Here is a 26,348-nt window from a genome sequence, read left to right as displayed (position 1 = left end):
AAATTTATAATGACCTTAACCTGAAAATTTTGACCTTTTTTTTCGTTTTTTGGCCATAACTTCCGTGTTTATGAAATGGTATCTTTCTAGCTTAATATCTCTACAGAAACCCTATATTCTGCTTCTAATGCCATTGGGTTGAACCTTCTAGGTCAAAAACTAAGGGTACTTTGTAGGAAGACCGACTTTGGTCGAAATTTCTACAAAACACCCTTAATGCTAACTTTCTTAATGACCGCCTGGTCGATTTGCTTCAAATTTTGGTATGTTGTTGTCCTAAACTAGGTGAACATAGTTAAATTACCGTAATGTCGAAATCGACCTGCGTGACCTTGTTTCAGAGGTCAGGGGTACTTACTGGGAGAAAAAGTCTCACATAACCCCACATATGGGGTATCGTTGGAAAGGTATTGGCGAAGGGATTCAGAATATATATACTTTGTGGCGTCTTGGACCACCCCCTGGTGGTCCAGAGGCAGAGAGGCAAGAAATCTCAATTCTCCAGATTTTAACACAGCCGTAGATTGGAGGCTAATAGGACAAATATACAGAGAAACTCAAAAATATTCTTCTGCCCCTGGACCACGAGGGGGTGATCCAAGACCCCACAAAGTATACATATTCTTAATCCTCTCATCAAGACCTTTTCAACGATACCCCATATGTGGGGTTATGTGAGACTTTTTCTCCCAGTAAGTACCACTGACCTCTGAAACAAGGTCACGCAGGTCGATTTCGACATTACGGTAATTTAACTATGTTCACCTAGTTTAGGACAAAAACATACCAAAATTTGAAGCAAATCGACCAGGCGGTCATTAAGAAAGTTAGCATTAAGGGTGTTTTGTAGAAATTTCGACCAAAGTCGGTCTTCCTACAAAGTACCCTTAGTTTTTGACCTAGAAGGTTCAACCCAATGGCATGAGAAGCAGAATATAGGGTTTCTGTAGAGATATGAAGCTAGAAAGATACCATTTCATAAACACGGAAGTTATGGCCAAAAAACGAAAAAAAAGGTCAAAATTTTCAGGTTAAGGTCATTATAAATTTTGACCTAGGTCACTAATTTTCTGCGACGCTCTAGGGAATCACAAATGAGGAATCTGTGCGCTGGTTCGGGATCATTATCGCCTTTGGGGGTGGCGATAAGTCCAAAACCGCAAATTAGGTCTAGGGGGGGCAGGGGGTGGGGCAATTTGAGAATCGAGGAAAACATATATTTTTTATTTTCCAACCTGAGTTCATTTATGATATCCATTTTCAAATTCGAGGGGGTGGGGAAAACACCATGTACAGGTAATTTTGAAGTTCGTCATTGCTCTTTCCAGGGTTATGTATACATACTTGACCTTTCGCTTTGCTAGCCCGCCTGAGCGGACAAACATATATTAATTGGAGCGAATATAACCAAATAGAGTGCAAAATTAAACAAGTACTTAATAAAGAGCTCCGTGCATAAACTTAAAATGTATAATTTCGCAAAAGGCCTTCAAGAATTACAACTAAATAAACTATATAAACATATAAAATTGTGCAACAAGTGGTATACTGAAGCACTGTCACATCTTCGAAGAAGAGTCATCGCAACTCAGCTAGGTTCTTTTGGATTGGGGTATTTTTTCGAATGGAATTACAAAAAGGACCGAGCCACACCCTTGACAACGGGAGCTCACTACCTGGTCTATCAGCTCTTGGTGGGTTGCCTCCTACTCGTAGCGGGGCCTGTGTTGTTTGGCAATGGTATCTATTTGTCTGTGACTCAGAAAAATGTTAGTCCTGAAGACGTCTGCTTCGCCTTCGTAGCAATTTTCTTAGTTGCCTGTTGTACTCCAGTCTTTTGTTTTTTCGCAAAAGCATCCGGTCCTCGCAAATTTGTGGATATATTTGACGCAATGATTAATTTGGAGAAATCCTTGCATGGTAGGTAAATCCAGGACAAAAATATTAAAGCCTGATGATTTGCAGTTACATTAAATAGTTATAAATATAGCTATACTTAACTATAATAATTGATTACTGAATGCTATTAAATTAACGACTGGTGTCGAATTATTATTATTCTGGTTTTTCGAGAATTTCTTTTGATCTGTATATAATATAAATGCAAAACTTGTTATGCAAAACAATTAGAGACGGTTGTCTTGGCAACATTCGCTAGACCTTTAGCTTCACCTAACGGTCTAGCAATTGGCGCAATTTGCAGAGACGAATCTCAAACAACCATTTACTTAAATTTATTTCCAGATATCATCCCACCAGAGTCATATTCCCTTCTTAGGAAACGCGTAAGGAAACCATATGAAGCTACCAGCTACGTCATATCCTTCTGCTACTTCATACTGGACTATGCATATCCCCCAATTTTCTTAATCGTCGGATTATCACCGTACAATCCGGTTAACACCATCGCTCAAAAGTTGTTCGCACCCAAGAAAATTTTCTTCTCTGCTCTAATCTGGATAGTCGCTGGACTTGATACTTTCATTGGTTTAATGATGACGTCGTCCGTAGTAGCGATTTGCATCCTTATAATAATTTATGGAACTGTCACGTTATACTTGTGGACCCTGTTCATAACCCCGCTAAAGGATGGAAACGGTGTAGAATTAGACTTCAAAGTTGCAATCAAGGTGCACGCAGATTGCGAATAATGACCAAAATTCAGGCCAAAATTGCACAAGATTTCGTCACCCCTTGTCTCCACCAATTCATCACAGTATTAGGCTCCTCAGTGGCAGTATACCTTCTGGTGACGCAGCTGACTCTTAAGTCCGATCAAATTTCCTTGCTCGTCGTAGGCATAGGCCTTGGAATGATTGGGGCATGCGCAGTGGGTGAATTCGCGGCGATTTCGTACATCGCTATGTCGGCGAGAGGCTCGAAAGAGTTTATTTGGAGGATGCGACGTAAACATGGGACGGATAAGTGGAGGAGGAGAGTTCTCGCGGCATTACTGCCGAACTCGATAAATTTGGAGTTTATTAATTCCCTGGACACGTTGGTGAATGGCTTAAGGATGAAGTACTTTTTGAGTTTTATAGACAGAGTGACGGATAATACGATTACTTTGTTGTTTGAAAGAGGGTAGCTTATAGTAGGATTGAAGGAGGCATGTTATATTTGCTTAGGACCTATACGTTACAAAAGAATTGTTGTTATACACTCTTAGAAGTTAGAACTGTGGTAATAAAAAAGTCGTTTATTATTGAGCAGTTGGCAAACATGATTACTCGCAGCAGTAATAAAATTGTTTACCAAAATTCATTATAATCCAAAAGCTTTAATTATTACTTTTTGTTATTATCCGTAAAAGCAGAGCGGTATTAATAAATTACAAAGGTATGTTAAGTTAGTACTGCAGCGGGAGATAATTATTAAAACTGCCCAGTATTAGGTCTTTTATTTATCCGGTAATGAGTTCAAACTCATATGCGGTATGTTATTCTTATTACTTGGGTAAATATTTTTTACAAATGCAATAATAAAGTTAACTCATACTCACCGAGAAAAATACGAAAGTAATAGGTACAAAATGAGCCAAAAGTGCAAGTCTTTTTCGCATCGATTTCACCAAATTGCACATAAAAAATTACAAATTCAGTTTTGGGTGGGGGGATTAATATAGCATAGCTGTTTTTGAATTATATTCAACCACACCCCCTTCAAAAATTGGGGAAGAAAATTGGGAAAAATGAGAAGGTCAATGTACACTCGGTACAGAAAGAAGTAGATACCAACTTGCATTTGACATTTGACTTCCCTCATGAATATGAACATTTTGATGCATCAAGACTTTCAAAATTCGAAAATTGGCGGTTTTTCGACCTACATATAAATCGTTAAAAAAGTGACCTTAGCGGTCATTTCGCGGCTGACAACCTGATGCCAGATTTTTCTTTTTCAGAGGTGCCACATTTTCCGCTTTTGTTGTCCGCTGCGAAATGACCGCTACCATGACTTTTTTGGGGTCAAAGTTTCTGAGGGAGGGGCTTATACGGCAGGAGCCGTAACAATGTATAGGTATTTATGATATACATAAAGGTAATTACATAGAAGCTATTAAAACAGCCTCAAATCGCCCCAAATTTAAAACTTAAGCTTTTCTGAATTTATAATGATGATATGCATTCGAAAATTAACGCTATCGGGCTTATCACTGCGCTTATCAGTTTTTAAGATAAGCAAATTTAGTTTGTCCAAATCTCCCCAAATTTAAAACTTAAGCTCAACGATTTATCAACTGAACCAACTCGTGTAAGAGATGAAAAGCATCTCAACACGAGTTGGTTCATAATCCCGGTAAACAATTTGAAGAGAGTGAGAAGTGAGACGGACCACCATACGGCACTGGCAACGACAGTCAGCGGTGGTGGTGGATACCCACCAGAATCCGAGTCTCACTCTGCCTTTCGCTAAATAATGGAAACTGCGTTTGTGAAACGGTTGGGCTGGTTCAGCTCAATACGAGAACGATAACAATGGATGGACACATTAATTCGCGTATCGAATCCTTTTCAAGCTAAAAAGTTGATTCCTAGGACATGCACTTCTGGAGATTTAATTATAAAAGGGCCAAAAATGGACCTAAAGGTCATACGCAGGGAAACTTTGCCCTCCAATATCTCCGAAAGTATACGGAATTTCGAAAAACGTATGCCTTCAGTTTTGTCTTAAAAAATGATGCAGAATACAATACCGTCATCAGTGTTCACCAAACTCGTGTAGAAGGGTCTGGCGGAAGCTCCTTCCCCTGGGGTGTGGTAGTATAAAGCTATTTTTACGTTACTCCTCGTGTCTCACTCGTTCGAAGTATGTACAAATGGTTGAAAGTATTCACAATATTATTTTTGAGAATTGAAGTCGCATTTGACATCGCATTGCAAATTGCAATGTGGTTATGAATTCCATGGATTTAAGTTTAATAAGTATGAAAGGTTTAGAACCCTGTTCTTCGCAGTTGTAATAATTTATATTATGTGTCTTAGAACCTTATAAGTTCAGAATAATGTTTATTGTAATTTTAAGAACAGGCTGAAATTACAAGAAAAATTATGGCAGCACTGGGTCGGCGTATGATGATGCTACATACTGACTCGAAGAACCAATCGTGTATGTGGTAACTTTAACAGGATTGGTATCAAACAACATCGGACAAGTAGTGGAACCAGGTCGGACAAGCAAACAAGCTGAATACACAGCTAACTCGAATTCCGGCGAAGTTCCGATAAACATGGAACTAATCGGTTTGCAAGCACTACACCACACAAACTTGTGTTGGATTAGTGCTCCTGGCTGTGGGGGATAAAAATACATAAATAGGTATATTCAATTATTACTGACAATGGAGGTCTCCCAACGTATGTTCATTGATTTACAAATTTACTGGGCATGAAATCTGCAAATGGAACTATCTGCCAATGCGCACGTTTGGCGGACCTGTTTGCATAAAAAGATGAGAAAAGACGTAAATTTGTAAAGTGTCAAATTGGTAGCGTTTGGGGCCCGTTTTCGCCTCCTTGGATGAAAATACCTCCGCAAAACCTGCCGATTGGTAGATAGTTCAATTTGCATCTCTCATACCAATTAAATTTCTAATCGATTGACACTAGTTTCATCCAAATCCGTAAGCATCCTTTGGGGGACCTCCATGTGAGTTATTGGAAACATATTTAATGCTCACAGTTCCCATGTCCAAGAACTTCATCCATCCCGCGCAATTGAGTAGTCCAGCTTCTTCTTGCTTAGCAAAAAATACCCAATTATGAAAACCAGACACGCCATCCTTTAATTCAGCTAGAAAGACATGTTCCATTCCGGACTTCATGTTCCAAACTTCATGTTCATTCTAATCCCCTCACATTAATTTTCACTCGGATTTCTCACTCTTGCATAGGCCGTCATACTCGCATGGCATAATTATTGAAACAAAGTAATCAGAAATTAATTACGGTATAAAACAGGGTCGACCTTAAATCGTTACATTTTTTATATTATTCTATTTTTCGACATGGCAATGCTTTAGAAATGGGGAACAAATTGAGTCTTTCCATTTTATTTTGTCTCTACCGAATTTTTTATATGAATATATTAATTTAAAAATATAAGTGCGACCTCCAATAATTAAGAAAATCAAACGTGTATGAAACCTGTGAAATGTTTTATACCGTAATTAATTTCTGATTACTTTGCATCAATGATTATGCTATACGAGTGAGAAATCCGAGTGAAAATTAATGTGAGGGGATTAGAATCAACTTGAGGTTTGCTTCCTCCGCCTAATAAAGATTTGACATAAAATATTTTGACAAATTCCAACCAGCATAAATTGCAAGTACCTATACACACAGCGATATGCATATGACCTTTTCATGTCATACTTTATAAATTAAGTCATTCTCACATATTTATGTTGATGCGCCATAATTTTACATTGTAAGTTAAACATCCTCGTGTACACATGTAATAATGCCAATAATGTTGGTACATACATACTACCAGGCTTTTGCACGTGCATGGCTAATTCTTTGCTTGACAAATATTTTATGCAACTTGGGACTACGAAACCAGTTATAAAAAATTCACAATATTGCAAGTCCATACCAATAAAAAATTGGATTGGATTCGTTGTTATTTTACTATATAAGTATTTGCCTCAATTTATTTGTCCGCACACGGTTAAAAATATTGCAGAGTGGCGACTCCGCACTTGTTTTAATTCGGTAATAACTTCCTATCCGATTGGTAATACATAGTTTTTTTCCTTCGTGGAAAGGTCTTCATCACCACAGCATGACTAAACGGTAATGCTAATTATTACCGGGCCAGTAGAATCATAAATATAAGTACTATTCCATACCAGTTTTTTAAGAGTGCAGAGAGAAATCGCAATTATTTTTCTTTGCATATCTAACCACTTTTTCTTTTTGTAAAACGCTTATGTCGGTGTCCTAGGCCTAATCTACTAGAGGGAAAATATAGGAATAATGTCCATATTCTGCAATTTTTCAGTATGTAGTTATCAGGGATGGGCAATCCCAGGATTACTTTAATCAGATTAAGTAATCAGATTACTTTGAATGTAATCCGTAATCCAGTAATCCAATAAAAATTTATATTTAGAAGTAATCCGTAATCCGTAATCCCGGTTAGCTCCGGAAATGACGCGTAATCCATAATCCACAATTTATGAAATTGGAAAATGTAATCGGATTGCGGATTACTTGTTGGATTACTTTCCCCCCGAGAACAGCATTAACTCAATCTCGCAAATGCTTATATAATCAGTTACAAAATTGGGGAAATGTCAATTTTATTTGCCACATAGTTTATTTTCCGTCGTATTTGTCATAGTATTCGGGTCTTGAGTTTGAATATTTTTGTCTCAACTTTTTCTCCTTCAATGTATTCAAATGGCGATTTTAAAACTTGTCAATCTCCTACAAAATGAAGATTTAATTGTATCAAAAAATCGATAATTTTCACTTTACGAAGCTAGGAGATTATAATTTTGATTTTTTTTTCATATGACCTTCAGTTAGTTAAAAATACAGAAGGTGAACAAGTTTTAAAATCACCATTTGAATACATGGAAGTAGGGAATGAGACAAAAATATGTATTCAAACTTAAAACTCGCATACAATATTCCCTTAATATTATTCTGTTTCAAAATTCTGCCAAAAAATCCTATCGCCGATTACTTATACATATGTACGTGCCACGATATATGGGTAGATTTACTGGACTACATTAGTACGGTATATCTAAAATTGCATTATCAACAATCAAGTCTCCAAAATGACAAGCCAAGTGAAAATTTGAACTATTCTTGATGGCAACTTCTTCGAAATTGTAAAATTGAGTAATATGGAAGTACTGATGCTAAGTGGTTATCCTACAAAGATCCAGTGAAAGGCAAATTGCATCCTTCGTGCCGTTATTCAAAATAAGTATGAATTTTTGTAATCCGGATAATAATCCATAATCTGATTACTGTAATCCATAATCCGTAATCCAAGATACTAATTTATACATGTAATCCAACAAGTAATCCACCTTGTTTCAGGATTAAAGTAATCCAAATCCAGTAATCCCATGATAATTCTTAAATTCATTAATCTGTAATCCGTAATCCATCGTAAATGTTGGGATTGCCCATCCCTGGTAGTTATCTATCTGCGCGCATTGATCGAGTCATATTTATTAAACCCAATTTCCTAGTTTAATGAAAAATCGGGAAGAATTACATACTCCATTTAATCACAAAATTTTAGTATTTTGCTAAACTCATGGTGTACGTATGTAGGTAGAATTTTTTAATAGTAGGTTGGAAATTGGGATAAAATAGATTTCTTATGGTTGTGAAATATTGGAAAAGTACAGTTCCTAATCTAGTATACATTTTCAAATTCAAAAGCTTGGATTAAACATTGTTGAAAATCCGATAATTACAAATTTTGAGCGGAAACACCACAAAATAACTAAATGGTAATGCTCTGTATTACCATGCCAAATGCAGTAAAAATCCAGTTTTGCAAGAGTCTGCATACTTACTGATTTTACCCCAAAAGTTGGAAATGTACGCTTTAAAATCTGTCCAAATGGCATGGTCGTATTTAAAAAGTTTCTGGAAAATATGCAAAACGGTGCAAATCCCAAGTCACACCCCGTTCGACGCCCTCCTACGCTTCAACATCATTTCTAACCCATTATACACCCAATTTCTTACCTGGAATGGAGCAACGAGACTGCCAACTCCGACACCACTTAAACAATTAAAGGCATCCATGCTATTCTCTGGTGTCCTTGTGGTTACTAATTTGTTCTTATTTTTCATCGTAACGAAAGAAGTCCTCTCTTATGAAAGGGACCCCGAACTGACGAGCTCAGCGATCATTATAACCGTCCTTTGCTCTGGAATCACCTTGACGCTCAGCATGACTCCAATTTATTTGTGGAACGGGTCGGATATTTGTTTCGTGTATCGAAGCGTGGAAACTTTGAAGCAGAAATTAAACCAAGATAATGGTAATATGTAATTATATGAGTACTATTTAATAGGTTATCGTTAATGGATCATAATTAAATACTAAAACTGACCATAATAACTCATACATTGACCAATACTAGCTCTATTCTTAAAAAGACCAGCTCATCCATAATAAGTACTGAATATGACCATAAAAAAATCATTAAATTTAAAACGCATTACCGCTGACAAATATACACTTCAACTTTGTACAGTTTTACATAATTTTTAGTCCCAAACTCGGGTAGCAAATGGGCTAACTTTCGTAACTTAAAAATTAAAAAAACGACCCATTTTGGATAAATAAATTCCATTGTCCAAATTTTCAACCTATGTATGCAGGCTTGAACCTGCAAAAAATGATTCAACTCTGCTACAAGTTCCGTGTAATGATTGTAATTCAATTACTATTTTCAGGTAGCACATGCGCAAAAATAGATCTCATGGGACTTTTTCTGCATGCCTGGATCCTTGGAATAATTCTCGTCCCACCAGGAGCTGCCGTGGTCCCACTTGCAATACACAATTTGGAACCAACTTATTTTATAGAGCGCTACTTGACATTTATTCCCTCAATTGGAGTCATTTTATGCAGAATGACGGCCATGTTTATCATAATGTTCAACATTAAATGTTGCATGCAAACTTGATACTTGTGGGGGTTGTAATGATAATCACGAATGCAGGCTTATCAGTGAAATCCGGTATTAATTGGGTCGAACGAGATGACAAAGTTTCCCACTTTTTCCGGAGATCTTCACAACTTTATGTATATTTAATAATCCATCGCCAGCTGCAAATTGTGACTACAGTTTTCAATTCCGCAATTTATTTTACACTCCCGATCGTTCAATTTGTCGTATTTTTGTTCGCCGTAATGATGAGTTACGTGGTTATCAAGTTTTTCCTGTCGTACTTACGATTATTAGCTCACCCTGCGTAGCACGGGAGCTATTGAATTCCTCTTGTCCGTCTGTCCGTCTGTCTGTCTGTCTGTCGGTTCACGAGGTTTTTGCATCAATTGATGCTAATTAATTTGCCCCATGTGCAAATTTTAGCAAATTAGTAGCACCATTGGTCTCGAACAGTCGGTAACACAAAATGGTGCCAAACAATTTACAACATAGATGCAAAACACACCAAACGTGCATAAGAACCGAAAAAAAATAACTAGAATTTTTACTTCGAATTTGTCACGATTTGATGTCAAAATTATGGATGCATTTTCCTCGTTAATTTTCCAACATTGATGGAAAATTATATCACAATTATGTGTATCTTTTGTCCGCCCATTCTGCACCATTAATGCAAAATTATGCCAAAATTGTGTATCCATTTTATCTGCCAATTCTCCACCATTGGTGCAAAATTATGCTAAAATCATTGTTACAGGGTGAGCTACTTCTAACGTTACAACGGTTTATTAGCTCACCCTGCGTAGCAGAGGAGCTATTGAATTCCTCTTGTCCGTCTGTCTGTCTGTCCGTCTGTCCGTCTGTCTCTCTGTCCGTCTGTCTGTCTGTTAACGACTCTTTTTCATCAATTGATGCTAATTACTGCGACTTATTCAGGTTCGTGACAGACTTAATAGCACCACTGGCATCGAACAAGCGGCGACTCAAAATGGTGCCAAACAATTGATGGAATAGGTGCAAAACACACCAAACGTGCAGAAGAACCGAAAGAAATGACTATAATTTTTACTACGAATTTGCCAATATTTCATGTCAAAATTACTGTTTGTTTTCCTTCATTTATTTTCCACCATCGGCGCAAAATTATGTCACAATTATGTATATATTTTTTCCACCGTTACAACGGTTTATTAGCTCCCCCTGCGTAGCAGAGGAGCTATTGAATTCCTCTTGTCCGTCCGTCCGTCCGTCTGTCCGTCCCTCCGTCTGTCCGTCTGTCCGTCTGTCTGTCTGTTAACGACTCTTTTGCATCAATTCATGCTAATTAGAGCCAGTTATTGGCATTCCTGACCGACTTATTAGCACCACTGATATCGAATAATCGGAGACTCAAAATGGTGCGAAACAATTGAGAAAATAGATGCTAAACGCACCAAAAGTGCAGAATAACCGTCAGAAACACCTATGATTTTGACGTCAATTTTTTTAAGGTTTTATGTCAAAATCAGGGTTTCTCTTCCCTGGTGTATTTTGCACCATTGGTGCAAAATTATATCCCAATTACATATATCTTTGCTCCGCATATTCTGCACCATTAATGTAAAATTTTGCCAAAATTGCGTATTCATTTTTTCCGCATATTCTGTATCATTGGTATAAAATTATACCAAAATGGTTATTACAGGGTGAGCTACTTCCACCGTTACAACGGTTTATTAGCTCGCCCTGCGTAGCAGAGGAGCTATTGCATTCCTCTTGTCCGTCCGTCCGTCCGTCCGTCTGTCCGTTAACGACTCTTTTGCATCAATTCATGCTAATTAGAGCCAGTTATTGGCATTCTTGACCGAGTTAGTAGCACCACTTATATCGAAAAATCGGCGACTCAAAATGGTGCCAAACAATTGAGGGAACAGATGCAAAACGCAGCAAACATGCAGAAGAACCGAAAGAAATGACTATAATTTTTACTTCGAATTTGCCAATATTTCATGTCAAAATTACTGTTTGTTTTCCCTCATTTATTTTCCACCATCGACGCAAAATTATGTCACAATTATGTATATATTTTTTCCGCTTGTTCTGCACCATTAATGCAAACTTATACCAAAATTATTTTAATTTTATACGCCTATTCTGCACCATTGGTGCAAAATTACGTCAAAATCATTATTACAGGGTGAGCTACTTCTAACGTTACAACGGTTACAACGGTAATACCATTGGTATGAAGAGCTCGTATTAATTTCAAAGTGCTAGGACACAACAACTGGGTTTCGGCTCTCTTTAAGCCCAAGACAGGTCGCTACTCCCGTTCATCAGGTAACCAGCAAGGTTACGACCCAGTGCGATTTCTAGTTATGAACCCATGACATCTTACATCGCATCTGGGCCCTGGTAATGTATATTTCAACATTACCAGACCATTTCCCTCTTGTGAACCATAGATTTCACAAGAGGTGCATATGAGCCAAGGGTATGATAGGGATGCCCATGACCCAGAGATTTCATAAGGGATGGGTATGAACCTTGTATGAAATGATATGAGTATGCTAATGCGAATGCGAGTATGGAAAAAACACATCGTAATTACCACCGTAATACCTTTACCTTGCATACCACTACCTGTCCCAGTCAGTATCTCACTTGGGAAATTACTTCCTTGTGCTTAACTCCTATCGGGAGTGCATCCAAGTGAGACACTATTAATGACTTGGGACACCCTTGTCTCGATGACTTTATTAGCAAAAATGCATTAAAAGACACCTACCTATTTTTTGATTGTATTGCGAAAAATTAGCTTTTGGGTTATGAATTTTTGAAAATGGCCTCATTCGTAATTTTTTCAAAGTTTATCTCAAAGGCTGAGACAATGTATGAGCTAGTTCTGGTAATGTGTGTTTTAACATTACTAGAACAATTTTCAATGATTATGATAATGATGCATATGAATTTGTATTTTTTTATGACCTAGTTCTGGTAATGTGTGTTTCAACATTACCAGAACAATTTGCAATGGTTATGATAAGGGTGCATATGAATTTATATTATTTTATGACCTAGTTCTGGTAATGTATGTTTCAACATTACCAGAACAATTTGCAATGATTATGATAAAGATGCATATTTGTATGAGCTAGTTCTGGTAATGTGTGTTTCAACATTACCAGAACATTTTGCAATGATTATGAAAAAGGATGCATATGGATTTGTATTATTTTATGAACCAGTTTTGGTAATGTGTATTTAAACATTACCAGAACAATTTTGAAGATGCATATGAACCGCGTGTTTCAGCGCTAGCAGATAGGTAGTTTTGGAGGAAGGATTATATCGATTTGTATAAGAAAATGTAGCCATCGCAGTGCTTAGAAATATACACTTGGTTATCGTCATAGATTACCCAATCATTTCCTCGTCTATAATTCACAACATAATGGCCTGAACTTAAAGAATCCCCCAAATGACTAACTATCAAGGTCAAACCGTACACATTATCTGACCCGGGAAACGTAAGAAAATCCGATGCAAATGACTTTTCCAGAATTTTTGTCCCTTGATTGGTGAAAATTTTCAGATTAACCAACAAAGCCCTTGGTGCCAATACTAATTCGGAATTGAAATTTACCAATCCTGCGGATTTGCACATCTCACAGACATATTCCTGTTGCCCGGTGAAATGATTTATAATGCAATCCTGTAAATTCTCTGTTGATCTGCCGATCGACAGAGAAGTACATGATTCATTTCTAGTGCTTCTACTCCCGCAAGTACAAGTGACTTCCGTTTCAATCCCCGAAACGTATTCCTCCATAGACATGCCTGAGTTGCTTAAGTTCTGTAAAAGGTCAAGAAGAAATAGATGAGGGTCATCTTGCATTCCAATGGGATATGATGGCATGCATGCAACTAACTCTTGCCTAGTAGTTCTTAGTTGACAAAGTGGAACTGGGGTGAGTAACGCGTGAAAGAAACCTCTTAGACAAAGAGATAGACGGTCGCGACTAACTTTCAGGAAGTCTTGGATGGATACAGACTCATATATTAAGTGAAGAATTGCGCTAATATAGCACGTGTTTCCTAAATTTGGAATACCGAGATGAATTGAAAGTGATTGCTCACGAAGTACATTGTCTGCAGATAAATCTTCGTTATCTATTTGTACGTCCATTTCCGACTGTTCAGTATTGTGCCCTATACCACTTTCGCTCACACTTACTTCCATTGGTTCTGTTGGATAGCTTTCTGATTTCACATCCGATGGAAATATATCTATGTCATCGGGCCATGTCACACAAATTGGTTTATGATAACTAAAATAACTTTCATAAAACCAAGCTGACACACCATATAGATTGGAGAAACATGCATCGATCGATGTGTTTCCGTCGGTACTATTTTCGATAGGAGTTATTAATCGTAAGCCCATTTTGGTGAAAATTTGTTTCATTTGAAATCCATCTTGGGTCATGAAATTTAAATTAAAGTCGCCGAAGACAATCATCGGGGTTCCTTTTGTGCTATTTAAAAGATTTTCAACGTCCTTTAAAAAAGTTGCCGCACTATACTGAGGACTACGGTATAACATACAAATCCTAACACTGTTATGTGTCCATTGAACTGCTTGCAAATGTTTACTGAAACTCAAATTTCCCTGTGAGTATTGAAAATCTGATGCTTGAACAGTGTGAGTTATTTTTAAAAATCAGTGTTCCAACAGATGACTGGGCAGTTGGCGAATCTATTCGATGCAAAACAGAGAAACCCGGCAGCTCAACTATATCTGAAATTAAAGTCCGGGTTTCACAAAAACAGAGAATATCGGATGCCATGTAGTTTCTGTCTGCGAGAATGTCTTCATAGTGTGCTCGGAAAGATTGAATATTGTGGAATACCATTCTATTAGGCTCGTCTTGGTCGGGTAAATATCTCAGGGAATAAGGGAATGGCAATTTTCGCAATCTGGCAAGCTCTAATGCTACAGGATGTCTTAAAGGGTCGATTGGACGTGGTGGATTGAAAGTCCCGCCAATATAAAGTCCTGATAAAGTAGGTGCCCGACTCATGGCTACGTATGTTGCATCCCTTCTTAGTCCTCGAGATGGAATATTAGCAACTGTGTTTGGGATTGACAGACTCTGCGATTTATGTATGGAGATGGCATTAGCCGCTACCAGCGGAATTTGACGGCGAACGATTTGCATTCCTTGGTAATGCCCAAAGCTATTTATAGGTTTCGTCTCTGAGAAGATTGGAGTCCAATTCAAAGGAATTCCTAGGTTTTTAAGTAATGCTAGATTACTTGATCTTGCAAGTTGCCCTACCAATTTCTCCGAGAATTCCATAAATACAAGTTTAACAGCTTTCCCTCCATTCGTTAACGGCTTTTCAATAACCCCCCTTAGTTTACCTGTAGCACCATTAAACAACCCATCAATTACGTCAATGTTTGTTGTAATCATATAACGATGGCCGACTCTTAAAGAAACATGGTATGGCATTCCCCCGGATTGCTGCAGAGTTAAATGTTCAGCCGACTCCAACATGGCTTGCTGAGATTTAAGTATGGTTCCACCCTGAACTCTGTCTATGGCAAATGAATTGTACAGTGGACCCTCTGCTCTACTTATAGCTTCACGATTGAATTTATCACAATCTGCGTTGCTATAAAATAACCATGTCGCATCATCTGGAACGACTAAGTCTTTTCCAATTTCTCTGCTCTTGAACATCTTAATATCTTCCTCATCAAGCATCCCTACGGACAGTCTATTTAATGCAGTTGCAAATTTAGCGTCATCTTTTTGCCTCATGATCTCATTGAGCTCAAATAGCCGAAATCTATCCCAGAGTGGATTCCCAATGATTGATCCTAAAATTCCCTTGCTTTCTTCGAAAACAAATTGTCCAAAAACTGGACTAAGCTGGTAGAAATCGCCCACGACCAACACACTAACCCCTCCGAACAGTTCGTCTGTGCCTAAAATCTGCCTTAGCCTTTGATCAATTTGAGCGAACATTTTAAGGCTAACCAAGGAAATCTCATCAATGATCAGAACCTTCAAAGCGGCAAACTTACACCTCAATGTATTGCATGTTCCATGATCAAGTGGAGACATTTTTCCTGCGTATTGATTTGGTGGGAGTCTAAAAGCAGAGTGCAAGGTCATGCCAGAAACATTAAATGCGGCTTTCCCGGTTGCTGCTGCTACTAGCACAGGAATAACATCACCACTTGATCCAGGTTCCTTATCTAACATGCGTAATATACATTGAACGAGGGCATGAATTAATCTACTCTTTCCTACACCAGCCTGCCCATGAATTACGTGAAGGTTTTGCCCAAGCTTTCTCTTCAAACTATGCAGAAGATTGAATAGATATTTCCTCTGACCTTCGTTTAAAGTTATCAGTAACTGGCGATAATCGTTTGTTGAAATCAACTTTGGAGGACGAATAGACATAAATTTCGAAGTATTAGAATCTCCTAACTCTATCCCAAAATCTTGATCTTCTGTAATGAAATCTATTGGAGTGTGGTCAAGCAAATTATTGTCAAATGTCTGTTCATCTCCCTCTGCCATAGTGAGTCCTACCTCCAGATCATCTTCTAGAAAACTTGGATCATACACCTTTCGCTTTTGTGAAATTAGATCGAAGCGGTTTTGATACACACAAAAATGGTCAATATCAAGGACATCTTTGTTTTCATCCCGCCAAGGTACATACAGCATAATTTGTTCCCTGTAAAAATTTTCAGGATCCTGATAGAGGCCGAATCGTCGATAACGAATTATTCGAGGAGTCGATCGTTTAGTTATGCTTCCACTATTGTCGCTCAGGATTAAGTCAACTGTGGGCTGATTAGTTGACTTCCGGCTAGGATACGATAGTTTTGAAAAGTTATAATTTGCAACGTAATCGGCTAAGCAAAGATCATCTAATGTCTTTGGTCTGACAACGTAACGTTCTAAAATTCCTTTGAGTGCTATATCGCATGAATCGGGATCCATTTTCTCTAGTTCTTCGGCAGGTTTCACTAAAATTACCCGGTCGTCGGGTCGATTTGTATTTATAAATGTGACATCACGCGAACTTTGTGTCATAGGAATTTTGAGCAAACAACAGGCGGCCTCCTGAGCGGATACTTCCGAAGACTTTGCAAAGGCGTTGGCAAATGAACTTAGTCGTTCTTTTAAACTATTGAACGAATTGCGAGAATGTAATTTACATCAGTTAGACCCAACTCTTGAAGAAATATATCAAAATTAATTTCCTTATCATGTCGGCCAAACGTGGCAAGCTTTTCTTTAATGTTGGCAAACTGTTTTTTGTATAACTTTACTTGATCTGCAGGTAATGGAAGTAATATTCTTGTCTTCCTCATGGGGGGAATAGGATAACCGAATCGACATCCTCGCCGCTTGCCTTCGCAAGTGTGTGAGTGATTATGGATCTGGTATGCCAAGACTTCTTTCATATCGTCAGATTCTTCTTTCCGGCAGGTTATGAATTGGTCAATAAATTCACAGCAAGCTTGGTGTGTTAAAAAATTTTCTTTGTCAAATTTCGGAGCATCTTCAACCCAGTCCATTCTGTGAGTGTGGATCGACCCGCGTTGTTGTACTTCCTTCCTCTTAAAAAAGTCTTTGTGCGAGTAAGGGTGAAATATTCCACCAATTGGCTTGATCAAAAATTTGTCCATTGCCTTCTCTCGCCGGTCGTAAGCCATTACGCATCCTATAGGGTCATTTCTTATCAGGTCTGCTTTAGCATCGAATGTGAGAGTGGAAACTTCTTCGTCCGTTAATCCAATTCCATATTTCCTAGTGTGAAGCATCGAAAGCAATTCTGGCCATTTCGTCTCCGCCGCCGATGTTGTAACGAAAAATGTTGGGAGGCCCAGCTGACGAATCATAGCCATGACGTCCTTTTTTTTCTCTTCCAGATAGGACGGCGAGTTCACAATATTTGATAAAAGGCGATACCCATCATCGTGTTGAATTAAGTTTTGTACACATTCGCTGTTAAGCATGTTACCAGCAGTTACAATCCCGCGCTTTTTCTTTTTTCGTATACATATGTTTATGTTGCTCGCGATCCTATGGGTTTGAACCAGACGGTAGCTATACAAAGTTTTGTCTGCTCTTCTGCAGCGTGGGTCATATCTACGTAGTTCGGACTTTGCAATATCAGTATAAGATAAATTAGCATTAGGATTCAACTTTCGCTTGATTCCGCAGTAAATCGTGGGAAAAGAGAGTTCTTCAGCGTCAAGATCCATTAACAATGACAGCGGGCGCATTCCTTCGCCAGGTGCTACTGCCATGATCATTTGTTCTTCTTGAATTAATGTTTCAGTTAAAGGTGCATCATTATCTTCAGCCTGATCCTTGTCACTGATGGATAGTTCTTGAATACTCTCAAAGTCTGTATTGCTTTCAGTAGCATCGTCGGGGTTTACTATATATTCTACAGTGTCGGTCGAAGCACTGTTTGCCCAGTCTGACGAAAGAAACACATTTTCCTTTTTGTACAACTCGGTACGCACTAGATAATTGGCGGCATGAAAAACTTTGTATGGTCGTATTGTTTGAAACATATAAGGATGTTTATAAGACATTCGCCGCTTCAGTTGAACTTGAACGGTACTTGTCTCATCGAACCGACGGGGTATCACTTTGGCAACAATATCCATGTCGTTCGGGACATTTACTACTCCTCCCCGTATCCCATATTGAAGGTCGCTTCCTAAGGATCGAATCTGCGCAAACGGTAATCTTAGTGCCACCAAGCGTTCTTCCAAAGTCGTCATGTTCTGTAGTTGATTAGGGATTGGGGGAAAATGCAGTCCGTTTGACAAACACAATCGGGGCACGTCACCGTTCTTAATGGAGTCGTAACAAGTTCCACATAGGAAATATTTCCCGTCGACTTTCATGTGGGCGAACGGTTTCTTGGGGTGAAGTTTGCGCACAGTCTCTGTTGTTGTTGGGTGAATTGAACTTCGATACCACAGCCCTCCACACGAACTGCATATCCATCTAGGTTGATCAGCTATTTCAAGTTGTAATGATTTGCACAAAATATCATAATCAGTTTTGGCATTTTGACGAGAAACAGATTTTTTGATGGTATTCCGCTGTTGTTCCATATGCTTGTAAGTTTCTTCATCTCGGCGGGTAGCATGCTCCACTCGATTCCGGTCATTCTCCACTTCTCGATAAGACTCATTTTCTCGGCGGGATGCATGCTCCACTCGATTCCGGTCTTTTTCCAGTTCGTGATAAGACTCATTTTCCCGGCGGGCAACATGCTCTACTCGATTCCGGTCTTGTTCAACTTTTGGATAAGACTCATTTTCTCGGCGGGATGCATGCTCCACTCGATTCCGGTCTTTTTCCAGTTCGCGATAAGACTCATTGTCTCGGCGGGCAACATGCTCTACTCGATTCCGGTCTTGTTCAACTTTTCGATAAGCCTCATTTTCTCGGCGGGAAACATGCTCCACTCGATTCCGGTCTTTCTCCACCTCGCGATAAGCCTCATTTTCTCGGCGGAAAGCATGCTCCACTCGATTCCGGTCTTTCTCCACCTCGCGATACGACTCATTTTCTCGGCGGGATGCATGCTCCACTCGATTCCGGTCTTTCTCCACCTCGCGATAAGCCTCATTTTCTCGGCGGGAAGCATGCTCAACTCGATTCCGGTCTTTTTCCACTTCATGGTACATGTCAACCTTCCTGAGCTCAGCATGTGCTGCGGCGTCCCTTTCTTGCTCTGGTTGTCGCATATCGGCATCCATCCTGCGTAATTTCCTCGAGACAGCGTTTTTCTCTGCTTCGGAACGACGGAACTCTTCGTGTTCCCTTTTTCTCCTCATCCTTTCTCTCATACTTAGTTTTTTTCGAGGCATGATTTACCCGCTAACTAAGCTAACACCAAACCAATAAACGTACCTTTCGATAGCCACTTAGCTATTTGCACTGCTCGACTCGATTAGCTACTTCACGTTTCCTCCACCACTTGATAAATTTCCCCTCCTCCTGATAAGTTGCTCCACCTCTTGATAACTTGCTCCTCGCCTAACGTATTTCACCCCGTCTTGATAACTATTTCTCCGATTTGAAACTTGCGTAATATTCAAAAATATTAGAGTAATAGAGCGAGACGTTTGATAATTCAGAATTAGAAAATTTGGAAAATATTAAAATCCAATGTTATTTTTTCTCCCGTTTCTGTTTGTTTGGTCTAACATAAGTCATCATAGTTACAAAACTTAAAATGAAATTCATATTCATTTTATTTCAGTTTTTATTATTATTCATTCCTGAATCCCTGTCATTCATTCCTGAATCTTTTCCTGAATTACACAATGTTTGACTGAAGATTATGTCAAAGTTATGTCCCATTGAGTATTAGAGGGCGAGCTACTTCTGCCCTTACAACGGTTTATTTTTATTTTATTAGCTAACCCTGCATAGCAGAGGAGCTATTGAATTCCTCTTGTCCGTCCGTCCGTCTGTCCGTCCGTCTGTCCGTCTGTCCGTCTGTCTGTCTGTTAACGACTCTTTTGCATCAATTCATGCTAATTATAGCCAGTTATTGGCATTCCTGACCGACTTATTAGCACCACTGATATCGAATAATCGGAGACTCAAAATGGTGCGAAACAATTGAGAAAATAGATGCTAAACGCACCAAAAGTGCAGAAGAACCGTCAGAAACACCTATGATTTTGACGTCAAATTTTTTAAGGTTTTATGTCAAAATCATGGTTTCTCTTCCCTCGTGTATTTTGCACCATTGGTGCAAAATTATATCCCAATTACATATATCTTTGTTCCGCATATTCTGCACCATTGATGTAAAATTTTGCCAAAATTGCGTATTCATTTTCTCCGCATATTCCACGCTGTACGCAGCACACATATGGGCCCTACGGTATATTGAAGAGGCAGGGAAAGTCCAGTATCAATTTCATAGACTCCTGCTATGCCTTCCCAACGGGACCCCGGGCTACGCATTACGACTTGAGCTCAACCGATCATCCCTAAAAATCAACATACTCAAGCAAGCACTCCGTTATTTATGCAAGTTATTCTCACATCCAGACGAGCGATACACGAAGCAATGCCTGTCTGCACTTCAAGCCACAGCATCATACGAACCTGTCTCTCACTCGTATAACTGGTTCCAGCAAGTGGTGGCTCTCATTTTACAATGTGCTCCCAACTTCCCAATCAAAGATCTCACGTAAGTTACCCTCACGGCTGCACTCCCTGGGATTTTGGATGCCCTCACACTACAACAACGAGAAGCCGACCTTGACCGAGTAAACAAATCTGAAAGATTTTGCTACTACTCATCCCTTTGCCCACCATATAACACGGGTGCCCCATATACGGAGATCTGCATCCCAATCCAAGCCAGACGTCTCATCTCTCAATGCAGGCTGGGGCAAGGCTCTTTCTACACCACTCTGGGCAACATACGCCTCAACTACCGAACAATCTGTGACATATGCAACAAAAATGAGGAACAGTCACTTTGGCACATTCTTTGTAGCTGTACATTGCACAACGAAGCTAGGCATGCCTTCTTCCGTGACAAACAAATTCCATCGCGCGAGGATATTTACACAATCTTCAACCCAACCTCGAAAACTGAATGCCTGAAGCTCTCCCGATTTGTTAGCACTTGTATTATGCAAATTCAAGAACTACCACCACATCAAATATAAAAGTAATGAACTTCATCCTAACAGCTCATTCCCCAAGCGTAACCTGAGCTCACCAGTCAACCAGTCTCTCCCAGAACCTGACCTCTTCACCTCCTTATCTCCACCACGACCAAGTCAAATAAACTCACGCGAAAAGCTACTACACGCCACTAAAAACCCTACTGCACCATGCAATCAACCACTATCATCCTCATCACCTTAGTGGGGATTCTCGGTTCGACTCAAAGTTTTCCGTATGGTCAACTGGCCAACGTCCTTAAAGGAGGATTGGGAGTGAGTGACTTTATCTCTCACGTTCGCAACACAGTTGGACAAGCAGCCGACTTCAACAACAAAAATGGGTTTGACTACTCCAACGTGTACAATTCTATCCTTCAATACTCGGTTCTCAACGCCTATCTGGAACGAGAAAACCATAAGCTACTCACCCAACAAGGCGAACACCAAGTTCAAGTCCACAACAGCATTGAGAAATTTAACATCACACAAACAATTTGTCTCATCGCCCTCCTCTTGGTCACCCTCATCCTGGTCTCCATCGGAGTCGTCCAAGTCCGCCGTATGCCCACCCCCAAAAGACGCTCCCACAAGGACATTGAGGACTACTGACGCCACCCGCCCCCACTACCTCCCCCCAACAACTGACGCGGCCCCACCAATGCAGCCCGCCCCGGATCCTCCAATTTAAAAAACTATTATCATCTCCACGCTTCCCGATCAACCACACCTACCCACACCTACTGATGCCACCCGCCCCCACTACCACCTCCCTACTGACGCGACCCCACCCATGCAGCCTCGGATTCGCCAATTTATCATCTTGACGCTTCCCGATCAACCACTCCCACCCACACCTATACCCCACTTTCACTTCACCCAATAAATTATAAAACCTCCTGGTCACACAAGCAATATATGTAACACCAACATAGTCAACTCATCCCAATTAATTTTGTAAATACTTTATTAAACTTTCCCCTCCGCCAATCTACACTGGACCTTAATTCTATTTACAATTACAAACTATATTTTGATCTGAACCCTGACATATTTATGCCTGTATTTAATTGTACCTTCATGGGCCCAGGGCCCGAGCTTGCCAAAAATCTTACCGGGGCAAAAAAATTTGGCGCCCGTAGCCGCTCGCGCCTTCGGCGCTCGCAGGCTATGCTTTTCCTCGGGCTAATAGACGAGGAAAATCTTCTTCCCCACATTTGCGAAACAACCAAACAATCGTTATTATTATCTTATCAAATAAATTAACTAGACCTACTAGGGGTAATTAATAATCAGTTCTTATGCTATGGGCCCTATAATAAATTGTAAGACATTGACACTGTTCTGCCCCACATATTTGACGCTCTAGCAGCTACCTAATTTTCAGGGTAGTACCGGAGCAGGATTTTGGTTCCAGGGATGTCCAAACCACACGGTTTCAAAATACAAAACGGAAATACACTTCAGACTTTTCAAAGTCCAAAATACATTAATCAACAAATACTTGCACTATTAAGGGGTGAAGCGAAGCGAAATTCCTTTATGGGAATGTCTTGTATGTCTGTAGACAGACAGATCTGTCTGTCGGTCCTTATCTATAACTTTATAACAAATTCGAATATGGAGATTGGATTTTCGCCAATGTGTTTCTAATTTTTTAAGTACGTATGAGTTCGAACATGGGCGTTGTAGGTCATGGCGCCACGGACGCCAACGGTCAAAGATGTCGAGTTTTTTGTCTTAACCGTTCCAGACGTATTATTGGAAGTGGATTTCAAAAATCGCCATCATTTCGACGTGCGGTGCGCGTTGACAGTGTAGACGACGCCACATGTCGAAAATGTAGAATTTTTTTGTTTCGGTAGTTTTGGACGTAGCTTGGGTAGCCCATTTCAAAAATCGACACCATTTTGACACGCCATGACCGCGTGACCGTGTTGCTTCACCCCTTTGCTACATCTCGTTTGGAACGGTTTATTTGTTGTCAAAACATAAAATACAGTGTGGCTATTCACGTCACTAAAAATCGTTGGTTCGGACCACATCGTCGCAACTTCTCAGTGTTGGCGAAATGTGTATAAGCTGAAGATGAGAGGAGAAATGAAAATTTCCCTTGACGACGAGTTTGTGAAACTTGTGATGATAGATGCACATTGCTTCGTATATTTCGTAACAAAATAAAGGAGTCTGATTGTTTGTCTTCAAAGCTGACGTGAATCCCAAAATTATTTAAATATTTTTGAAAATCCAAAATACATTCCAGGCTTATGGATTTACTAGACTTGGCCTGATCACTCAGAAATTAAATTACAAAATTGCATTTACTTATGTACGCAACCGATTGCATTAATTAGTGTAATTTATAATTTGAAAAGTAATCCAACTATTTTAGGAACTTGGTTCAATTGATAAATTACAATTACAAATTGTGAATTGTTTTTTTCTGGACAAATTTCATTTCATTACAAATTAGTAATTGTAATCAGGGTTTCGATTGGTAAAAACCAAATTGACCAGGGCACTGGGAAAAAGTGAGGAAAGGACACTTTCAGCGGAGCTGCACGACCCCTCACCATGAAGTTTCGTTATTAGCAATGTTTCGTGTAGTGTTTTCATGATTTCTGCAAAACTTCATGTGATTTGAAAACTCATTCATCAAAACTGCAAACTTTAGATAAATGCAACTTTTGACGAGAACCGCTTTACAAAATTTTGACACATCGTTAAGCTGCGAATGGCAGCCGGATTGATAGAGCTCCTCCCACTCACTTCTACAAACACCGAGAATCTTACTAAAATCAAAATTGTGGCTATGCGAAGTGATTCTGGTTTTCATTATTGTCACTCACAATCGAGTGACAAAACCGTTTCCGAGTTTTTTTTAATTCTCAAAAAATTTCAGGATTTCGCGAAGTTTTAGCCCCTCGCAGTTAAACATAACGTTTGATCGGCCAAAATGTCGGGCTAAACTCAAAAGATTCTTCTGTTTTTAGAATTTCAGAAAGAGGTCACACAAAAGATGAAGTATATGTAGATTTTCTGAATTCCCTCACCGACACCTTGCTAACGGTACCCCACCTGTGGGTTCATGTGAGACTTGACCTTTCCATACCTTCAGTCTCAGGTCGTGAGGGTCATGTTGAGAGTTTCAAGAAACGCTTGGAAACGGTTGTAGGAAACAAAATTAGGAAATTTCTGGTGCAAAGGGCGTTAAAAAATATTGACCCCTCTGTGTGCCAAAAGTCGCAGACTAGGTTAGTTTTCAAATTTGAGCTCCTCCAACTCCGCTAGAGGGGCAAAGTACAAGCGCGAAAATTATGGCGTCGGTCTCAGAAAAATTAGCTCATTGCACCCTGAGAGCGTTGAACAAATCAAATTTTTTCCGACTTAACAAATTCCTGTTTAAAGTATTGTTAATTGTATTATATTGGTATTGGTATGATTTATTCCTTTTTTCCGGCCTCTTCGGGCCCATAAAGGAGCAAATTTTAGACATTAAATGAGTCACAAAAATTACAGTAAGATGAGTAATTAAATTGACATTCATTAAATCTGGGAGTTCGATTTGATAAGATGTCAGTATTTATAACAAGGTCAATTATTTAACAACCATCGTGACAGAGTAAGTGTGTCATAAAAGTGTGTAATTGTTGAGTCAGCCGAGATTCCAGTCCATGGTAGAAAAATTTGAGCGACGTGATATTTGTGAAGGAATGTTGTTGTGAGGAGAGGAAGCCAGCCCAGTCAGATTGAGATGCGACGTATGTTTGTTGATATTTTGGAAGGGAGAAGAAGTGTCTAGAAGAAATTGACATCCGGTCGGTGGTAGGTAGTAAGAGGGGGAGGAGACAAATGTGATATGGAATCGTGGGTGCTGTTGCTCCTGCATACCTTGCCTACCGGAAAGGGAAGAAGAACTAAGTCCACGCATTGGAGAGTGATGACAAGTCGTAGAACGCCTCCTCCATCGAAGATAGAATTCGCCACATGCTGTTGAAATGGGTTACAGCGGCCGCCACGGGGTCCCGATGTGGTCACTGATTCCCAACGAAGCCCGACCCCCAGGCGTCCCTTGGGTGGACACGAATGATGATGGCTGGAAGAGCGTCCTCTGTCCCGGCCCCCATCATTTGGCAAAAAACGTTGCAAGATGTGGCGACGAAGTAACAAAGACGTACCCGGTCCTCCTCATGGATGACAATACAGTTCGGCTTTAACAAGACGCACACACAAAATTATGAGATGATTGTCCCGTAGTGTTGACGAGTGTCAGAAAGATATACTTTCAATAGCCTGGGTAGTTTATTGCAGTATTTTCAGTGCACAATTTAACAGTTTACACTTTCATGCGCAAAGCGCAAGGAAAGAGCTGAGTAAAGTGTGTAGTTGTTACGTGGAGCCGATTGAAATGCAGAGAGAAAGACTCGACCACTCTCCTCCGTGTCTCAAACCGAACTCAAAGTATTGTTAATATGTGTACAGAAACTGGAAAAATCAAATTAAATTAAATAAGCCACGAATAACTTTAACTTTTACTTTAATATTTATTGTTTGCCTTTAATATGTATCTTTGTTCAACACTGGAAAATTCAATTATATCTAGTGTAAAGGAGGGCGCCTACCGGCGCCCCCCTGAAATCTGGCGCCCCGGGCAATTGCCTCGCTTGCCCTCCCCAAAATCGGGGCCTGCATGGGCCCGTCAGCGGCCTCAAAAGGATAGAAATAAATCATTACATTACATTACATTACATTTTCTCCGCATATTCTGTACCATTGGTATAAAATTATACCACAATGGTTATTACAGGGTGAGCTACTTCTACCGTTACAACGGCTTATTTTAATTGACTGACGCCACTGACGCCTTGTTTTCCTTGCATCTCCAAATAACAGCATCACCATATTTCCACCATGACGAATTTTATGTTCTGTTCTGTTTAACCTTTTCCT

The 26,348-nt window shown here is 39.6% G+C and overlaps 1 protein-coding gene across 1 annotated transcript; it reads right to left on the bottom strand.

Moving 5' to 3' along the window:
• Nucleotides 1-5,049: 5,049 nt before the first annotated feature.
• On the bottom strand, nt 5,050-5,824 carry LOC110850430 (poly(U)-specific endoribonuclease homolog). The gene is made up of 2 exons (XM_022097863.1): nt 5,681-5,824; nt 5,050-5,292 (listed from the first exon to the last, which is right to left on the bottom strand). Exons 1-2 carry the CDS (start codon nt 5,822-5,824, stop codon nt 5,050-5,052), a joined length of 387 nt encoding a protein of 128 aa, XP_021953555.1.
• Between the last annotated feature and the right edge of the window lie 20,524 nt (nt 5,825-26,348).

The sequence above is a fragment of the Folsomia candida genome, unplaced genomic scaffold (genome assembly GCF_002217175.1).
Source record: "Folsomia candida strain VU population unplaced genomic scaffold, ASM221717v1 Fcan01_Sc005, whole genome shotgun sequence".
NCBI lineage: Eukaryota > Metazoa > Arthropoda > Collembola > Entomobryomorpha > Isotomidae > Folsomia > Folsomia candida.
This window is presented reverse-complemented; position numbering and strand designations above follow the sequence as displayed.

Bases quoted from the DNA above. Each gene is read 5' to 3' on its own strand.
- LOC110850430 (XM_022097863.1), bottom strand. From the start codon at position 5,824: ATGAAGTCCGGAATGGAACATGTCTTTCTAGCTGAATTAAAGGATGGC. The intron at 5,293-5,680 runs GTGAGCATTAAA...TATCCCCCACAG, and splicing joins AGTTCTTGGACATGGGAACT to CCAGGAGCACTAATCCAACA.